The sequence below is a fragment of the Alternaria viburni genome (assembly GCF_023758015.1).
Source record: "Alternaria viburni strain BMP 2772 chromosome Unknown scaffold_1, whole genome shotgun sequence".
Lineage (NCBI taxonomy): Eukaryota > Fungi > Ascomycota > Dothideomycetes > Pleosporales > Pleosporaceae > Alternaria > Alternaria viburni.
This window is the reverse complement of record NW_026055770.1, coordinates 1405928-1425946: the sequence shown is the minus strand read 5'-3', so window position 1 is coordinate 1425946 and position 20019 is coordinate 1405928. Positions and strand designations below refer to the sequence as shown.

The window sequence follows — 20019 nt, the reverse complement described above, 5'->3', positions numbered from 1 at the left end:
GTTTGTTGACAAGAACCTGCCAACACTTGATCATTCACTAACCGAGCACAACTTAAGTGATTGAATACAGCGTTCTAGGACACTTGTGAAGTACAGTCAAATCACAGCCAGATCACGACCAGATCACAATCAGATCACAATCAGATCACAGCCAGATATCAGCTACTACCAAGCTCTCACACTCTGCTCAGAAGATGGCACAGCCCAATTCTGGCGTCGCTGCCCAACAGAGCGCTGACCATCGAGCAAACGACACTGGAGCCCGAAACCTTACTCTGGATTTGTACGACTTGACTAACCTCCGTGCATTGCCTCTACATTTCTCTCTTTCTTGCTTCTACGTCGCTTCTTCTACCTCAGTTCTTCTACTTCGCTTCTTCTATTTCGCTTCTTGGATCTTGACTAACCTTCCGACTAACCTTGTAGCAAAGGACTTCAGATCAAGGCCCCTGTCAGCCCCGAACAGCGCAAAAGCCTACTGGATCTACCACCCACTATCCTCTGTGGCATTATCCAGGCAACCGACTACCAGACCGCACTCCGCCTCTCCCACACCCACCGTCACTTCCGCGGACTGGTCGAGGTAGGATTCTCTCACGGCCCAAAGCTCCAGGACAAAATCGCATTCGTTGTACGGCGCGCCCATGCCAAGTGCACTCCATACACCCTCAACCCGTACACCAAAGGCCAGGGTTATCTTGGCTGCCGGCTATGCTTCCAAGTCTACCCCATTCTTCCCAACGACCCCGAATTCGACGACAAATTCCTGGGCGTGTGCAGAGACTGCGACCTGACATGCGGCGTACCCACAACAGGAGATGAACACGACGACCTACTCCGGGGAACGACATACCATCTCGGCTCAAACCGGCTTGTACGTTTCTGCCTGGTGTGCGGCCATCTCGTCTACCAAGACCCCCGCCCAAACCGTCCGATCATCTACTGTCCCTGTATCAAGGATGGCTTGGTGGGTGAGCATCTTGGTGCCGTCAAGGCCTACGAGGGTTGCGCAGGTGAGTTCTCAACATACCCTGGAGCCTACATGATGCTAACAGTGTGATGAAGTTCATCTCTTGACATACCTACCAACCTACATGAGGTTGTGGGATGAACAAAACCCACCTACATGGCCTGGGTTCGAGACTACAGACCAGCAACCCGCCTTCCGAGCAGAGGAGGTGGGAGAGCTTGCGGACGACATTGTCTTCGCGGACAAGTTTTCGGCCAAGATGATTGGCATCGAAGTCGGCAAGCTGGAGCGCCAAGCTTCAGAGAAGAAGCGCGCTCTGGCTGCCGACGAGATGAAAGCTTGTCTGGAGAAGATTCGTTCGAGGCAGGCTGAGCTGAAAGAGGCGAAGGCGAAAGCCAGGATTGAGAGGGGGGTTATGTTTACGGTTGAGGAGGCTTTGGTCTTGTACAAGAAGGGTGAGGAAGAGGGGTTCCCTCTTGATCTTCAGCTGAGGCGATCTCGCATGGGATGATCGCCCAACTTGGGGCTGAAGAGAAAGCGTTGAGATAGGGTGATGTGGATTCATGTACAATAGATAGGAAATGTTCACACGAAAGATAACGTCAATCACAACAATGCCAAAGGCATCCTTGATTTCCCTTTCAAAACTATAGAGGAAGAAGAACAAGCTTTGTTTACAAAGAGGGTGTCCACCATGAGACAATAATAATGAATGGTAACTATCCACGATAAACCAGCAGCTATCCACACGAACGAACAAGCGCCAAAGTGCAGACATCTACTCTTCAAGGTAAGAAAGCTTGCGCATCTCACCCAACCTAGTCCTAGCCTGCGCAAGCGAGTTCTCGAGCTGTAGAATCTCGACCTAGACGTACCCGTTAGCATATACTCTTCAGTGAACAACGTTCGATAAACACATACCTGCTGCTCCATCTGGCGGACCTTGAACTCGTGGTCGCCCAACTTGCTGTAGTCGACAACCTCGCCCTCGTCCCTGTTCTTCTGGGCGATGATCTCCTGCACTTGCCTGACAAGCGACCTGCAAGCCGCAGTGACAGTCTTGGATGCGCTCTCCAGCCTGTCTTGCGTCTTGCTCATGAAGCTAGCCTTGACACGACTGGCAGCCACCAACTGAGCGGTGGAGGCAGCAACGTCGTTGGAAGCGACAATGAGCTGCTCGGGCGAGTTGCGACCGGAGATGACGCCGTCGGCGGTCTCGATGAGCATGTTTGTCGATGTGGCGACGGCCTTGGCGGCACTGATGAGACCTTCGGTCCAGCGGTTGTGCTTCTTGTAGAACTGGGTCTTGGACATGCTTCCTCGTCCTTCGCGCACGATTTCCTTTTGGGATTCGGTGGCGGCCTTGATGAGCTGCGCAATGGCGTTTGTGACGGCGATGGCTGCTTCGAGGATGGAGTCGTGGATCTTGAGCTCGTAGGTAGAGTACTGGTCTCTCGGCTTCTTCATCAGCTTGGAAAGACGCTCGGTGGCCGCGTCGATGGCGTTGGCTGCCTTGGTCAACTCGTTGTCGACCAAGTCACCAAGATCGCCAGAGGCGTTGGTGATCTTGCTCTTGGGTGCGAAAGCGTCCGCGAGCTTGGACAAGCTCTGCAGGTTGCGCACGACTTCTGTGCTGTTGTTGATGACAACGTTGATCTTCTGCTCTGCGTCCATGTCGTACATGCGCACTGACTGGACGTTACGGAAGAACCTAATGGTCGAGGTTGCAGAGGCTCTCGCGCCGTTGATGAGCTGGTCAGCCTTGTTCTCATCAGAAGCGAATCGCGTCAGTCCCTTGGTGTTCACCAACACATCGACGATAGCGCCACCAAAGTTGCTGACGGCGTTGATAACCTCAGCGTGCTTGGCGTTCGGCCCGTCAGCAATGAAGTTGTTGAAAGCAGTCGAGAACTCCATGGTGCACGTTGATGCCTTCTCAATCTGCGAAAGCACGTACGCGCCAGTGGCATTCTGGTTTCCGGCTTGCATAGGAGAGTCGAGCTCATACAGCGCATCGTCAACACGCTGCACACCACTCTGGAGGACGGAGTCGATGAGGTCGTTGATCTTCTGGAGGCTGTCTTGGATAATTGTGTCCAAGTGGCCGTCCAGGACATCATCGTTGGTACCAGCGTTGAGCTTCAGCTCGTTCAGCTCGAGTAGCGTCTGGTCCATACCAGCACGGAAGATCTCCAGCTCCTCCTCCTTGTCGCGCAGTTGACGCTCCAGGTCAGAGTCCCCTTCACGGTACTTCATCTGGAACTCGTCTAGCGCGCGGGTCTTGTTCCGCAGCGCTTCCTCAAGATCCGCGATTTCTCGGTTGTGTCTTGACAGCATTGCCGAAAGTTCTGAGCCCTTGCCACGCTCGAGATTGTCGGCTCTGTCTAGGGCAGCACGGAGCTCCCTCTTCAGCTTCTCAGTCTCCTCACGGTGGCCACCAGTGTGACGGTCCTTCTCCATGAGCGCTCGGTCGCGCTCGCGAATCATGTCTGCCAGTTCCAAGTTCTTGGTCTTCAACTCGCGTTGCAGCTTGTCTCGCCCATCAATGGCTTCCTGGGCGGAGTTCGCCTTGAGCTGAACTGCCTTGAACTTCTGTAGCAGCTGAAGATGCTCATGACGCAATTGCGAATAGAGCTTGGCCAGCGATTCGTACTTTGATCTCCATGTGTTGAGCTGCTCCTGAAGTGCTCTTATCTGATCGTCTCGCGAGCCCATCTGTTGCTGGAAGTTCTGGTTCATCTGGTTGATCTCGCCCTCCAATGCCTTCATCCGCTGGTCGTATTGTTGCAGCATCAGCTGGTCGCGTTCGTACTGAGCGCGCGCGTTTAGATTCTCTCGCTCAAGCTCAGCAAGGCGACCCTGTGTCTGCTGTTGGTACTGTTCGCGCATGAGTTGTTCTTGCGCCAACCGAGCTTGCTCTGCCTGAAGCCGTTGTTGCTCCTCGAAGTCACGTTGTGCCTGCATCGCTTGCTGCTGCTGCTGTTGCTGAGCCTCCTCCCATTGCCTCTGTAGTCTCTGCTGTTCAGCCTCGTATTCCTCTTGTTGCCTCCGCTGATTATCTTTCCAGAACTCGTTGATTGGCTCTGGGTCGACTGATGGAGCGCGAGCGGGTTCGGGCTTCTCGTTGCGGGGTCGTTGAGGTAGCGCGGGCGCACTCTCATCTTCAGAGAGCAGGTTCGGTGGTTCCTGTGGCAGCTTTGGCACTGTAATGAGGTTGGTCAAGTATCGAAGATTCGAGCATTCGTAGTAGAATTTGACGAGACGGTAGTGCTGGGCATCGTATCTGCCGCGTAGAGGAGAGAGCGCTTCGTCGTCACCGAGTGCTAGGCTGGTTAGTTGGGTCGCAAATCAACCGAGAATCTAGTCCTTACTGGTGTGCATTGCGCGCAACATGCTGGTGATGAACTTGTAGATACCATAGGACTCCTGAACCAGTGGCACCAACGCCGCTATCCTACATTCGTTGTTCGCGCCGCTCCGGAAATGTGAGAAGATGAGCTTCTGGAAAGCATCGATCTGATCTTGTAGCGTCATAAGATCCGAGATGGTCTCGTAGCCCTCATTAGGGTCATTGATCGACTTCAAGCTGATGTACTCCTCGTACTCGAAGGTTCCTATTCCAATCAGCCAGTTATCCGCGTCTTGCTGCCGCTCATCGTACCATTGAACTCGGGATGTTGTCGGTGGAAAGCAAGCTTGGCCATAAGATAGTAGATGTACTCTGAAATGAGCGGCGCATATCCCCGCATGCCTTCTCCGACCGTGGAGCCCCGTGATAGGCTCTCAAGCCAGCTGGTGTTCGATTGCGCCTCCTTAAGAACGATGGGGTGGCCTTCTTGAAGGACCTTGTGGACGGTAATGAGCGCTTTGAAGGTTTGCACCTCGTCGGCGAGGATTGGCTGCCTGGAACATGCTATTAGCATTGGGCGGATTGGGCACCATGGTGCGCTCTTACACTTTCATGCCCTGCCAGAAAGACGCGGAACTCTTGTGATCCCATGTGTAGACGATGCATGCTCGCACGTGTTTCCCTGCGCTATTGTGAGTTTCATGCGCGTACCTGAGGAGTTCCGATACGTACGCTTGGGTGAGACCTCTTCGATGCTCGTGGCTTTGCGAATGTTGATGGCAAGCTCCGACTCCTGCCTGGATTGAGACATGTTAGGCCATGTCACATTTCTCCTGTTGAAATCTCTCGCCCAAAGGCTAATGGGTGCCGGCATAATGATGGTGATATACGTACTTGCCCATGTCCACGTTGCGCGAGCTTCCGTAGAGCGCCATCTTGGTCGCCGTGCGCTCCTTCTGAGCTTGCTGTTCGTAGTTGTAGGTAGTTGTAGGAGGGAAAGGCTAATGGTCGGTGTCGGAGAAGGCGCGCAAAAGCAATGCGCGGAAATGGGGAGGTGTGGGGTTGAGATATCTGGTTGCGCTGTTGGGTCAGTCAACCATCAGAGGAGCTCCTACTACTCGACCCCCGGGAGGTGGTTCGTGCAGCTTGGCGCTTCGTCATCGCCTTCACCCCCGACCAGGTCTAACCCTTGTATCTAATACTGAAGTCTAGATTTGCTCGCAGGCAAAACCTCTTTACTCGAGCTAGAATCTTCCGAGCCATGCAGCTAGAAGCGCCTTCTTGCTGCATCGGGTGCCGCGAACTCCTCCACTTGGGCTGTACATCCTGGCCTTAAACTGCTGCCTTCGCCATGGACTAACAACGCATACGCGGCTGCATGCGCAACCGACTCGGGTCTGAGTTGGCATCCGTGATGGAGGGCGACAAGATGCGTCTTCACTAACAAGGCTGCATGACTTCGCTGGATGCACCCTTGCTGTGTGAACTGTACCGATCACGCATGGCCAACGCAGCGATCATCAGGAACTACTATGTCATTTTACATGCTATCTTAGATGCGACTCCAGGGTATGATGAACGCCATGCAATGCTACGAATACAATAATGATGCCCTATGACGCCGTCAAGAAAGGCTCGACACCTCACACCGCTTCACTTTTCCCTCCCTTGCTGAGATAGGCAGCCATAGGGTCCGCGGCCATTGTCCTCTTGCGGCGATACTCTTCCATTTCTTCCTCGTTTACGCCTCCCGTCATCTCTTCGAGAGCTCGTTTCCGACTGGCAGCATCATTCTTTGCTTTTTCGGCGCGGTCGGGTGCATTGGGTACGTGTTCCTCTAGGACAGCCTCTTCCTTCCATGCTATCTCCTTGGGTACTTCGTCTAGGTCAGCACCGGTGCGCATCCGATCTGCCAGCTCAAAAGCCTCCTTGCCTGCCTCGCCCGTGCAGTACGAGTTCTTGACTGTCGAGTGACAGCATGCAAAACCCCATTGGAAGTTGGACCACCAGCTGCCCCAGACTGATGTGTGGTTGTTGAGGAGCACATCCTCTGGGTACTTTGATTTCGCCTTGATTTTTGGTGCGCCCTTTATGCCGCCTCGCTCGTCGTACTCGACATATCGCTCGTTCTCTGTGACGGCAGTCTTTCGAAGTGAGTCGTCGGTGAACTTTTCTTGTGTGCCGTACTTCTCCGCCAAGGCCTTCTTCCTGGCTGCTGCCATGTCCTCAGCCTCTTTGAGCTGCTTCTTCCGCATGACCTCGCCAGACGTGGGATTGGCCTGTAAATGTAGCTTGTTCTTGTCTCCGCGCTCCTGTGTCTCCCAAGCATATCGCTGCGCCTTCTCAAACTCAGCTGCATCTCCGGACGCCTTCATGAACCCTTCCTCTGCTACTAGTTGGGCGGCGTTATCGGCCGTCGCGCCGCTGTCGACCATGGAGCGCGTCTTGGGGTCATATTTCGCCGAGTCGAGATCCAGGTTGAGCAGATACTTTGCCGTGTCTTCTCGCAATCGCAGGTTCCGTGTGGATGTGGCCTGTTTCCTTCCCATGTCCGTCTCGGCATCGTACTTGTCGCCCTCATCCTCATCATCCGACTTGTCGCCCTTCTCAGCTTCTTTGGCCTTTTTCCGGATCTCCTCCATGGCGTTGTACTCCTCGATGACCTCCTCAAAATGTGATGCATCGTAGCCGTTCCATCGATCGCGTTTCGCATCGAAGCCTAGTTGTACGTCTTGAATGACCTCGTCCGCCTCGATGTTCTTGCCCGTAAACTTTGCGCCTGCCTTGCGCGGCCGGCTCAAGCAGTCCTTCTTCTTGTGTGTCATGGCACCGCAGTTCTCGCATGCGCCTTTGCGGAACTTGGTCGCAGCCGGGCCGATCTTCTTGCCGCGATCGTACCATTTTGAGTCTTGCTCCTGCTTCTGCAGACGCTGATGCTCGAGGTAATCGGTGTTGTCCTCGCCAGTCTCGTCGACGGCGTAGAAGGGCTTCTTCGAAATGAACGAGGGGATGTATTCGTTGCGCTCTTTTGCCGCGGCGGAGACGTCGGGCTTCTTGGGTTGGGAGGGCGGCATGTTGGGCGTGGGAGGATGCCTCGGTCGCGTTGAGTGGTGAAGGTTGTCAGTTGGTAGAAGCTTTAGAATGGCGGCCAAAGTGGACCGCCGACTAGTGGCGTAGGGCTGGCTGCAGCGTCGATCCCGCACGTCACGGGACCACGCGAGTCCGGTCGCGCTTGTTGTGCCTCGCGTCTCTTTCACTCCATTCCGCCACCGACACCCTTGTCGCGTGCGATGCGCGAGTTCAGTTTTGGATGATCTACTGAACACAATGCGAACCTCCACTGTCGCACACCCTTCCTGGATACCGGCTGTGTCGTCATGGATACTTTCCGCTTTCGCCTGAACTGCATCGACAACTACCAGGCGGCTCCGACAGACATCGACCCTCTTCTTCGGCGCAATGCCGGTCCTGCAGGCCGGTTGGGCGCACCGCAAGTACCCGTAATCCGGGCGTTTGGTGCGACCGAGACGGGGCAGAAGGTGTGCGCTCATATCCATGGAGCGCTGCCTTACCTATACCTGGAGTACAATGGCAGCTTGGAGAAGGATGTCGGTGCGTATGTCAGTCGTGCAGTTGGTATCAAGCTGACCCCTCCTAGTCAACGCGTATATTCTGGACCTCCGCGCCTCCATTGACCACGCCCTCGCCACCGCGTACCGCCGAAATGCATACGATGGAAAGTCGATCTACGTTGGCCACATATCTCTTGTCAAGGGTGTACCCTTCTTTGGATACAGTGTTGGATACAAGATTTTCTTGAAAGTCTACATGCTCAACCCTATGCATATGACTCGGTTTACCGACCTGCTGCATCAAGGAGCAATCTTGAACCGGGTGTTCCAGCCATATGAGAGTCACCTGCAGTACCTCCTGCAGTGGATGTGCGACTACAACCTGTATGGATGCGACTGGATTAACTGCGCAAAAGTCCAGTTCCGGGGACCCGTTCCAGACAGCGAAGAGGTAGATACCACTGTCCACAAGTGGCACGATGCTTCTATTCCCAACGAACTCATAGCCGATGAGGATCAATACCCACGCCAAAGTCACTGCACTCTTGAAGTCGATATATGCGCCCAGGACATCCTCAATCGGCACGAACTACAATATCGACCCATCCACCACGACTTCCTAGAGCGATCGAGCCAAATGCCACGCAATCCAGACGACAAATTCGTGCCGTCCATGGCTGGTCTCTGGAGAGACGAGACGCGCCGGCGCAAACGTCGTATGGGCCTCTCTGATCCCTCGAGCAGTCCTTTTCCTGCTGAGGTGCTTGTGTCCATGTCGGCTGATATGCGAAACACTAAGGCCGGTGGATGGATTCACGAAGAGGAATACCGAGGAATCATCGAAAAGCTAATCATCGAGGAAAGACAAGGAAAGGGCGAAGCCAAATTTGACGGTTTCGTGAAACCCATCCCTGGCCAGGAGCGTATCAGGACTGCTGTAGAGAGTATCGAAGATCTCTATCCCGAGGTCTTGTCTACACAGCAGCTTCCAGATGACGACATCCAGCAAGATGTCAACGCGTTAGAACAAGGTGGTGCGCCTGTTGACATTGACGCCCAGCTTGCGTCTGACGAGCCAGAACCCAGACAGCCTCACAGTGACGGTGCTATCGGGGACGGCGAAAACGACAATCCAGCGGACGCTGACAATCATTCTGACACCGAGGAACAGCAATCCATGGATCCCCTAACAGTATCGTTACTCAAGAGCTCTAGTGATATGGAAGCTGAAGATGCACTTATTGACGAAGGTATTGATTTAGTCGACCCCGATGATGATGGCCAAAATCCAGAGTCCAGCAGCCCGATGAGCCAAAGGAAGCGCTCTCTCGAACCCACAGAAGAAGACTACAACAAGCGTCAACGAACCCTGGCAACAACCCAGAGTACCAATAGGCGTGTCTCGTTTCGCAACGCCCTGAACAAGAACGACGATCCACCTCATCCCGGTCAATCGTCACAAGCGAGTATCAAAGCTCAAGGCTTAGGGGCGCCGACTACTTTCTCGTTCCCTGTAGTAAAGAACCCGAATGCACCGGAGACGCTTCATCGCTTGAGTCAATCTGGGTATTCAAATTCCCAAGAAGGGCCCAAGACACCTGGGCCTAAGCATCTCACGGCCAGACCTTCGCAACTCGTTCCTGTGACCCCATGGACGCATCAAAAGACCTCGCCAATGGTGCCGAACAGTAGTACCTCGCAAGCTCGCTCCAAGGTAGCCTCTCTAGTGCGACGGCTGGGTACATCGTTCCAGCACAAGCATCGTACTATTTACTACGGCGCGCTACCTCCACCGGCTGAGGTCGTCAAAGGCACCATGATGCATGCGGGACTTCCACCGGTAATCTATCAGGACGCATATTACAGTGATGAGAAGGATGTTCCAGATCGGCCAAGAGAGTATGCGGGTCGCGAGTTCAAACTACAAAGCACCACATTACCGTATCTTCCTCCTTTCGACCCCACTGGTAATTCTCTTGCCAACATTGGAGAGTATCCCGCAGTTGTGTTAGACAAGAAAAAACAAGCTACAATGGATCAAGAACGATCACATAACTGTGGTTTGCGTCACTGGGAACTCTCAAGACCTCCTCCTACTTTCAAAGAGGTGAAGCGCTGGACCAGCCGTCACGTCAAGCAACGAAAAGTGGCGAAGCCTAAAATCAAGGCACAAGACGAGACGGCAACTATGCCAGTGCGCAAATTCAACCCAATGAGCCACATTTCACAGATAGAAGGTCCAACGCAGAAGAATCCTCATGGCTTCAAGTACTCACAGAAGCAAAAGACAACTAGTGTTAAGCACGAAGCTCAGTATATGAGCATCATGAGCTTAGAAGTACACGTTAACTCAAGAGGCTCACTCGTACCAGACCCGGCTGAAGATGAGATCCAGTGCATTTTCTGGAGCGTACAAGGCGAAGAAAACGCGACCACTGATCGACCGCGTTCCGGTATACTGTGCTTCTCGGAAGAAGATGGCATCGCTATGCGCATTGCTAAGCAAGTTCCGGTCGAAGTTGAATACGAGGAAGACGAGCTAGATCTCATCAACCGCGTGGTCGATATCGTCCGCCAATTTGACCCGGACATACTCACGGGATACGAAGTACACAATAGCTCTTGGGGTTACCTCATCGAACGCGCGAGGATGAAGTACGAGTACAATCTTTGCGATGAGATCAGCAGGATGAAGTCGCAGTCTCATGGCAGATTTGGGAAAGAGGCCGACCGCTGGGGCTTCACGCATACCTCTACTATCCGTATCACTGGCCGACATATGATCAACATCTGGAGAGCTATGCGCGGAGAGCTGAACCTGTTACAATACACCATGGAAAACGTGGTCTTCCACTTATTGCACAAACGCATACCGCATTACCAACACTCCGATCTCACGACTTGGTATACAAATGGAAATCCAAGGGATCTGACAAAAGTGATTCATCATTTTCGCACACGCGTGCAACTCAATCTCGACATCTTGGAAGCAAACGAAATTGTGCCTCGTACTAGTGAGCAAGCTCGCCTGCTTGGAGTAGACTTCTTTGCAGTCATTTCACGAGGCTCTCAGTTCAAGGTCGAGTCTACCATGTTCCGCATCGCAAAGCCAGAGAATTTTATCCTTGTATCACCGAGTCGGAAGCAGGTCGGTCAGCAGAATGCGCTCGAGTGTCTACCGCTGGTCATGGAGCCGCAGAGTGCATTCTACTCAAGCCCCGTTCTCGTTTTGGACTTCCAATCGTTATATCCCAGTGTCATGATTGCCTACAACTATTGCTATTCAACATGTCTCGGACGTATCGTCAGTTGGCGAGGTCAGAACAAGATGGGTTTCATGGACTTCAAGCGCGAGCCGCAGTTGCTGGAATTGGTAAAAGACCACATCAACATTGCGCCGAACGGCATGATGTATGTCAAACCAGAAATGCGGAAGTCCCTGTTAGCGAAGATGCTTGGCGAAATTCTGGAGACTCGTGTGATGGTCAAGAGTGGGATGAAGCAGGACAAAGACGACAGAACCTTGCAGCAGCTACTGAATAATAGGCAGCTGGCGCTGAAGCTATTGGCTAACGTCACTTACGGCTACGCATCTGCGTCGTTTTCCGGTCGTATGCCATGCTCTGAGATAGCAGACAGTATCGTCCAGACTGGTCGCGAAACCCTGGAGAAGGCCATTGCAATGATACACGCTACGGAGAAGTGGGGTGCGGAGGTCGTCTACGGAGACACCGATTCACTGTTCATCCATTTGAAAGGACGCACCAAGGATCAAGCATTCACCATCGGCGAGGAGATAACCGCTGCTATCACCGCTGCGAACCCACGACCCATCAAGCTCAAGTTCGAGAAGGTATACCATCCTTGCGTTTTACTTGCCAAGAAACGTTACGTTGGCTTCAAGTATGAGCACCGCAACCAGAAAGAGCCCGACTTTGACGCGAAGGGTATCGAAACAGTCCGTCGCGACGGTACGCCTGCAGAGCAAAAGATTGAAGAGAAGGCTCTCAAGCTCCTTTTCCGCACATCAGACCTCAGCCAAGTCAAGCGGTACTTCCAGGAGCAATGCGCGAAGATCATGGAGGGCCGTGTCAGTATACAAGACTTCCTCTTCGCCAAGGAAGTCAAGCTAGGCACGTACTCTGACAGGGGCCCTCCGCCGCCCGGTGCCCTCATTGCTACCAAGCGTATGCTCGCCGACCCGCGTGCCGAGCCTCAGTATGGCGAACGCGTGCCATACGTAGTCATCACCGGTGCACCCGGAGCGCGTCTCATCGATCGCTGCGTCAGCCCGGAGATCTTGCTTCAAAACGACCATCTCGAGCTCGATGCCGAATACTACATCAGCAAGAACCTCATCCCACCACTCGAGCGCATCTTCAACCTCGTTGGCGCTAATGTAAGACAATGGTTCGATGAGATGCCGAAAGTCCAGCGCATCCGCAATATTACAATTCCCATGACCATCAAGCACGACAAAAGCAACGCGCTCTCCTCCGTTGGCAACGCATCCCTCAAGAAAACTCTTGAAAGCTACATGAAATCTTCAAGCTGCATGGTCTGCCGTTCGAAACTACCTCAAAATCCACCTACACATCTCCCAGGCAGCGAAAACAATCCCTACGCCGTCCTCCCACTTTGCGCAAAGTGTCTCAAGCGCCCAGCACATTCACTTCTCTCGCTCAAGTACCGCATCTGGGACAGCGAAACGCGCGTCGCAGAAGTCGAACAGGTATGCCGGCGCTGCTCGAATCTCGCCTGGGGCGAAGAGATCAAATGCGATAGTAGGGACTGTTCAGTCTTTTATACGCGCATCAAGGAACGTTCGAGGTTGACTGCGCTGAAAGACAGTGTTGGGCCTATTATTGAGCTCATGGAGAAGGTGGATGCCGAGGCGGGTTTGGAAAGGGAAGATAGTAGAGTTGGTAGTGAGGGTGGGGAGTTGACATGGTAAAGTAGCTCGTTGCCAGTTTGGATACCCTGGAATACAGTGCATTACTTCGAATCAAAAAACGTGTAACATGCTTTGATGTTTCCGCCCACTATCGTCAGGACATCCTCACCCGTTAACCCCATTTCTCCACTCCTGGCTGTTTTGATGCCCCATTTTACTTTCGTCACCCAAATATCCTCTCCGTCGTCATGTTTGAGACATGCGACATTGCCTGCAGATGACTTTAGCAATGACCTTTCTTCAAAATGTCTATGAAAGCTTCGACGGATTTACGTACCTAAAGCAACAAACTCATTGCCCTCTCCACTTATACCCCGTATATTCTCTACCATCTCACTGATTGCCTCATGCGACTTGAACACACCCAGTGCATTTACGAATAAGACATCGGAACTTGGTACCCAGAGATCGCGAATCGCTTGCATACGCGTCGTCTTGTCTTTCTGACCGAAGATGTCGGCCAGATTGAGGAGGGTCAAGTCTACGGCGCGGGATTGGGGTGTCGTCATCGGTGCGGGGAAGTTTAAATGAAGTGCGGATGTGAGGAATGTGTATGATAAGACGAAGCCAAGATATAGAAGCTGATGCGTTCATGCTGTACTGTAGTGGTGGGAAAGGGCCCGAGGTGACTCGGGAGTAAGCACAAGCTATTCGCGCTAACAGTATTAGGAAAGAGATACAGCGTGCTTGTGCAGCAACATGTCTGCTACAGCTCGAAAGTCCAATCAGAATGGTGAGGAGGCATTTCTTCTAGTTAAACAAAATAAGAGGATTTATCAAAGAAATTATGACACATAACAACCGTTCCCCAAATCCACCATCTCGCCTACTTCCTCTACCTCCTCCACTTCCTCCACTTCCACCGCCTCCACCATCCTCTTCCCTGCCTTCATCAGCACTCTATCCAAAGCCTCCCCTAAAACAGCCCAATCCCACTTCTGCGCAACGACCCACTTCCTCAACTCCCTCAATTCCTCGTAAAACACGCCAGTCAGACCAGCTACATTGTGATCAGAAAGCAAATACGAAAACAAACAAGCCTCGTGGAAAACAACTGAGTCCTGCAATGTGAGAACTGGTATTGAAACTACCGGAATGCCTCTCTTTGACGATGCAGAAGAATGTATGTGTCTGGTTTGGTGGAGGTGGCAGATTGCGCAGCATTGTTTGGTTGGATCAGGGGTGGTGATGGGTGATAGATCGTTGTAGAGTTTGTCGTTCGTTGGAGATGGTAAGAAATTTGACGAGGTGGTAGTGTAGTTCAGGGGGAAGGGTGTTGCGGTGCCGAAGAATTTGGAGGAGTTGAATTCGTTGCAGGAGTGGCCGAAGCAGATTAGGTCTAGCGGGGACGCAGTCGGCTTGTGAGTAGGTGCCGGCATCTTGGACTTCGTTAGTCGGGCCATCGGTGAAGAGTGGGGCGAAGACGACTTCGATTGTGGTGATGAGAGGCCGGGAAAGGTCTCTGGTGGAAACGGTGTGTTTGGATTGTCGCAATCATTGTTCGTGAATAGTCTTTCAGACGGCGTCCATTGTTATAGTAGACTGTAGACTGCCTCAAGAACATTGTGCAAGCAAATACAACCCAGGAGACTCGTCTACCTCACCCGAAGAAGAAGGAACCAAACAGGTTTGCAGCATACATCAAGTTAAAAACGTGCAAAGTAGATGAAACAACATCAACGTAGCCTCCAGGGTGTTCAGCTTTTCCTTGTTTAGATATCTTATCTAGAAGAAACTAAACAGTTTTGCAGCCTACATCAAGTTGAAAACATGCAAAGTAGCTGATGTAACGTCAACGTAGGCTCCCGGGTGTTCAGCTTTTCATTATTTTGGCTACCTCCTCCAGAAGTAACTTGCGATTCAGCCGAGCCCTGCGGCGATGTCGGGCTGCTTCTCGCAGCATCTCAGGAGTAGCCTCTACTGCTGGATTGGTCGCCGGTTCATCCCGAGCGTCTTCGACTGACTCTTCGACTGGGTCGTCAACAGGGCGGGGGTTCTGCGGCTGCAAAGTTTCGTCCAGACTCGTCTCAGATAAGCCTGACATTGTTTCCGTTGATAGTTCTGGTGGAGATCCTGATGGCGTAGTAGGGTCTGTTGGTGGCGTAGCTAATGGAACTGTTAACTTCGGCTTTAATGACGTGTGTGCATTGCTAGAAGATGAAATCGAAATACACAATAGAGGTACATTACCTTCGCTGCTCGAGTTTGTATTTGGCGATGTAGGTAGTGCTGGTGGTGGCGGCTTAAGCTTCAGGTAATCTATGCTTGCATGTGGTGATGATGTGGAACGTCTGGAAGATGTCTCTTGAGATTTGAGTTTGAAGACTTGCGAGAGAGAAATGGAGGCAATGGAGTTTTTAAGTAGACATTTAGAGTTGGTGAACTATAGTCGAAGCAGTGGGGATTTAGTACTCGCTCCTCCCAGAACTATGGTCGAGGCAGTGGGGACTTGCTACTTCGCTCCTCCTAGTACTAAAGCGATGAGTGTAACCATGGTGAACTAGAAATGGTGTCGCGTTTTGCTGCATACACAATATTAAAAGTTTACAGGTGAGTACCGCCTAAGGCGATGTATACTCCTGGCTTAAAAAAGTATTTTCGTATATTGCAACACGGATCGTAGCCACACTAGCGTGGTACGCCAATCTTCAACCACTCACAGCCTCGCCGTCCTATTCGTCCACCTCTACAACAAAGACATCCAGATCGACATCTTTGATATACGGTGGAGGCGGGCTCGAATCAATCGCGCAATATTCTGGCACTGGCTCTTCTTGAGCAGGGACGACCAGCCACCTATCGACTTCAACACGAAGCGGTTGATCATCGACCAGTGCCATTTCGTAATCGATCCTTCTGCTCCTCGACCAACGCGATATCTCGAATGCAAGGCAGAAGATGAAGATGTGGAGGAAGACGAGGATGAGGACGAGAAATGTGTCCGTTATGCTGAATGGCATTTCGGAAGTGTCTTTGTGGTCAGAGTAAGGCTGCATTGTGGCGGAGGTGTCGAAGGAAGGGGTTCGAGATTCCTGGAGTGAGTGGGCGTGCAGCTTCCGGTTGGTGGCTCTGGTACCCCGGTGGTGGGAAGTATGAGCTAGCGAATCTATAGCTGTGTCGCGGCATTGTGAGAGTCGAGACTATCGCATTGTCAATGCGCACGACATGCAATCTGCGATGACTGTGCACTGTGAGTATGGACGGGAAATGTGCGCGGATGTGTTCGCGATATGGCTGCTGTTATCTCATCCAATGAATTGATCGTACACGTCATCGAAACAAAATCTACTTACACCTTTCAAGCAGTGGTCACCATCCCCACAACGTTTTGATTGTGTCGCCAATTGTTGCTTGGCCAGCTTCCTTCCTCTTCATACGAGCTACCCGCTCTTCGATAAATGTCTGTTCCAGCTGCTTTGCCACACCAGTTTGCGCCCTAATCTCACCAACTATAGCCATCCTCTCGATCTCGCGCTCTTCGGGTGACAGGCTCTCTAGCTTCTTTTGGTACTCTTCCCGTACTTCCGGCTTGATCTGCTTCCACACATCGGTATCGTCCATGCTGCTACTCGATTTGCCAATCTCAGCTATCGGCACAGCTGATTTCCCTGACGATGATACGCCGCTCATGGCTTCCGCGACATTCCGTTTCGACAATATGCTTTCGAATTTGGGCACTGGCCGTCCCTCTACCTTGGCCTTCTCCATTTCCTCCTCCTGTTGTATCATGCGCTGGTAGAGTTTATCTGCGTGCATTTGTATCCGCTCGTCTTCTTCTGGTGACCTCTCGTCCATGGTCATGTAGCCCAACGCCTTCAAGAACTTTGACTGTATGTCGTAGCAGCGGTTGAACTTGCGCGACTCGCCGATGCACATGGTTCCTGCCGACCACCATGATTTGGGATTTTGGAAACACTCAAATTGGTTCATGTATTCTAGCGCACAGTTCTCCATGGCGACTCGTCCGATTGAGGCTTTGCGATCATTGTAGGCGTCTACGAGGTCTCGTAACTTGTCTTGTTCCGACTTTCCGCGGTTGTTGACGACGTCCTGTGGGGTGTAGGTCTTCCAAAGGTCGGCGTATCGGCCATCTTGGAATTGCGATTGCGGTGGCACATATGGCTTCTCGGGATCGGTCTGTGTTTGCGCTTGCGCTTGTGTGGGTGTTGGCGATTCGGCGGGCTTTTCTTTGGGAGCGGAGGGTAATGAAGGTTTCGGGCCAGTGGGCGCCTCTTTTTTGAGGAAGTCGCGGAGAGATGGATCGAGTTGGTCTTGCCCGCCTGAGCTATTCCCGCTTCCCCAGAGCCAGCCCATAGTTGCGTCGGCGTATAGATTCGTATTCGCGAGGTGAGCAGGTGAAAGTTCCCAAGTTGCGGGGACAGTGAACATGGGTCGGGGGTCCGAGCACCCGAGCATGTCTTAGCGCGTTGGCCTCAGATGCGCCCGGGCATAACAACGACTCGATTACGCGACGGCGACGACATCAACTCGAGGAATTGTTACGACACACATTGTTATGGCGCCAGTCGGTATGTTCGTTCTGTTCAAGGATTCATAATCCGAATTTCATACTCACACGTCTCTAGATCGCCGCGAACATCGACAACAGCGCGTGCGCGGTGCTGGGTAAGACACTCGAGAACTCCTGAGACATGCAAACGCTGACTACGACAGGCCTTCATCTGTGCAAGCGTCTTTTGGCTTCAACTTCGGCGCTCTCAGTTCGCAACCGACCAAACAACCCTCTCTTCCACCCCAGCAATCACCGCGACGAACACCAGCCCAGAAGACACCCAGGAGCGCAAATGGCTCGGCACAACGGCAGAGAAGCGCGTCGATTCAGCGTAGCAGTACATCAAAGCGGAAAGCTACCCCAAAAGAAAACACGGTGACCCCTCAGTTGGGCAAGAGGAAGCGGGGCTCACCAAATGCGCAGCCAGGCCCAGACGACGCGGCAGAGGATGAGCTAAGCCCTGACCGTGAGGACGCCGTGCGCTCCATCGAACAAAGCAGGAGGATCGTTGGGACGGTTCTACCCATACGCGAAGAACAAGACAACGTACCAGATGAGCTATCCATATTAGAGGAGGGCGCCAGTACTGCACGCGAGACGGTCTTCGCCAAGTCTACCGTCATCAAACGAACGCCTCCCCAAGCATCGTCACAAATACGCGCAACCCCTGTCAGTGCCCGAAAAAAGACGCCTGCCACCGAGGGTGTTGAGCAAGCGTCAGCTGTATCGCGGCGGCCGACACTACGGCGATCGCGTTCTACGGATCCTGGCCCGGCTACACCCAGCGTACTTCTAAACGGGCAACCCAGAACTTCTTCCGCTTCACAACTCGGCGCTATTCTCGAGACACCAGCTGCAGCTTCAGTGGACGAAGAGAGCGAAGATGAGCTATCGCCGCAGCTCAATGGATCTACACCGCGGGTGGTTGGGAGCGAGCCACGGCCGCAGCGAACCGCAGAAGAAGATATTGAAATGGACGCAGACGAGCTCTCCTCACTCGGCCAACCGACACCAATCCAGCAAACGCCGGTAGCGAATGGTGCGACACCACAGCACCTGAAAGAGCAACAGTCTGAAGAGCAAGCCACTCCGCCGCAGCCAGCCAAACGAGGAAGACCGCGCCGGGTAGTGGAGGAACCCAAGGAGGTTGAGGTCCCCGCAACCACGGCGACGAAGCCTGCCAAGCGCGGCAGACCCAGAAAAGAAGTCGCAGTCCAGGAACGCGAACCTCAAGCAGCGCCAGCTGTACGCGAGCCAGAAGTTACAAACAGCGAGGAGCCAACACCGGAAGAAGTGAGCGAGGTTCTTGACGATGTCTCCCCTGACCATGAACAAGCATCTATACACTCCCCCAAACCTACACCACGGAATCAGGACGCTGTCGAAATTTCCAGTGCGGATGAAGAGTCGGACGTGTACGAAGAGCCGGAGCCCGAAGAGGCAGAACTCACTCCACGACCCAAAACGAGAAACCCGTCTCCCAAGCAGACACAACGCGCCAAACCTACGTCAGAGAAACCGCCTCGGAAGCGCCAGAAATTCTTAGGGCCCAAGCATACAATCTCTGTCATGCGCATCAAGGGCTCTGCCGTCCGAGGCATCACAGTCGCAGACACCACGCGTACCATCTTAGAAGAAACCATCGACCACCGCTTGGGCCGTATGGCCGAAAAGCTGCAAGCCTCACAAGACTCCACCCGTCGCAAGGAATATCGAAGTGAGATCAATCTCTCGCTCTCTTTCAAGGAGAGCCTCAACGAGAAGTTACTCGACTTGCAGGACGCAAATGATCTCTTGAGCACCAACTTCAAGAAGATCAAGTTGTTCAAACGCGATAATGCTGAGCTTCGTAGGGAGATCCTCAGTCTTCAGGACAGCAGACAAGAGATTGCTATCGAAACGGACGATGTCCAAGCACGATACAACGCCGAGAAGGCCGAGGTAGATGCCAGAAATACCCTCAGTGATGACATGTTTGAGATTGAGGCTGCGATAAAGAACGGTCGGAAAAAGGCACGCAAAGATGGGAGGGAAGAGGAGGGCCCCAATATTCCCCTTCCTATGCTGCTCCAAATGGTCGGCAATGACGTCACTTCTCGAAGTGGTGGCCTTCTGGCCAATGTAAAGGGCTTTAACAGGCTCTTGGAAAGAGCTGCAGGCTTTCTAGAGGGAAGAGCCTGATTGCACAGCGAATAGCTGGATGCAGTTTCTTGTGTGTACTTTCGGAAAGATACCCGGCATTATCGCCACCTTCGATATGATATTTACCATTCTCATAATCTGCACCCCTTCAATCTCCTCATGTCTGCGGACGCACAACAGCATCTGAAAAGCTGATCATGATGCCTCATATACGATCGGGTGCTATTTGGCAAGAACACCTGGGGTAGTCGCGTGTCGTCTAACATCGGTCAAGCGACTAGTCTGCATATGCCAAGGCGCGCCCGCTTTCATGCACGGTTACGCAAAGGTGCATCACCTAAATGATATTGGCGTGCTGGAACTTGCCTGTGCGCATCACAGGGTCCATGGGCTACGGCCTTAACTCCCCAGCCTGCCGGTTTGCTCTCGCCTGACAGTTCTACCAAACCTTTATCCGTTCGCTGAGCCATTGTTGCCAGTACCGGCGCTCTTGCCTTTCCAGAAACCAAAAGCCAGGCA

The 20019-nt window shown here is 52.8% G+C and overlaps 6 protein-coding genes across 6 annotated transcripts; 3 read left to right on the top strand and 3 right to left on the bottom strand.

Annotated features, from left to right (window-relative positions):
- Positions 1 to 194: 194 nt before the first annotated feature.
- Positions 195 to 1481, top strand: J4E79_000523 (uncharacterized protein; the record flags this gene model as incomplete). The annotated part of the gene is made up of 3 exons (XM_049349439.1): positions 195 to 283; positions 427 to 1013; positions 1066 to 1481. The coding sequence occupies 3 exons, from the start codon at positions 195 to 197 to the stop codon at positions 1479 to 1481; spliced, it is 1092 nt and encodes a 363-aa protein (XP_049216226.1).
- Positions 1482 to 1748: 267 nt separating this feature from the next.
- J4E79_000522 (uncharacterized protein) lies at positions 1749 to 5254 on the bottom strand (the record flags this gene model as incomplete). The annotated part of the gene is made up of 7 exons (XM_049349438.1): positions 1749 to 1835; positions 1892 to 4293; positions 4342 to 4584; positions 4632 to 4873; positions 4926 to 5001; positions 5052 to 5116; positions 5214 to 5254. The coding sequence occupies 7 exons, from the start codon at positions 5252 to 5254 to the stop codon at positions 1749 to 1751; spliced, it is 3156 nt and encodes a 1051-aa protein (XP_049216225.1).
- A 708-nt stretch (positions 5255 to 5962) lies between these two features.
- On the bottom strand, positions 5963 to 7393 carry SLU7 (mRNA splicing protein; the record flags this gene model as incomplete). The annotated part of the gene is made up of 1 exon (XM_049349437.1): positions 5963 to 7393. The coding sequence occupies one exon, from the start codon at positions 7391 to 7393 to the stop codon at positions 5963 to 5965; it is 1431 nt and encodes a 476-aa protein (XP_049216224.1).
- Positions 7394 to 7696: 303 nt separating this feature from the next.
- On the top strand, positions 7697 to 12845 carry J4E79_000520 (uncharacterized protein; the record flags this gene model as incomplete). The annotated part of the gene is made up of 2 exons (XM_049349436.1): positions 7697 to 7931; positions 7978 to 12845. 2 exons carry the CDS (start codon positions 7697 to 7699, stop codon positions 12843 to 12845), a joined length of 5103 nt encoding a protein of 1700 aa, XP_049216223.1.
- Positions 12846 to 16154: 3309 nt separating this feature from the next.
- On the bottom strand, positions 16155 to 17261 carry J4E79_000519 (uncharacterized protein; the record flags this gene model as incomplete). The annotated part of the gene is made up of 1 exon (XM_049349435.1): positions 16155 to 17261. One exon carries the CDS (start codon positions 17259 to 17261, stop codon positions 16155 to 16157), a length of 1107 nt encoding a protein of 368 aa, XP_049216222.1.
- A 100-nt stretch (positions 17262 to 17361) lies between these two features.
- On the top strand, positions 17362 to 19539 carry J4E79_000518 (uncharacterized protein; the record flags this gene model as incomplete). Its single annotated transcript, XM_049349434.1, has 3 exons — positions 17362 to 17374; positions 17432 to 17471; positions 17520 to 19539. The coding sequence occupies 3 exons, from the start codon at positions 17362 to 17364 to the stop codon at positions 19537 to 19539; spliced, it is 2073 nt and encodes a 690-aa protein (XP_049216221.1).
- Positions 19540 to 20019: the final 480 nt, after the last annotated feature.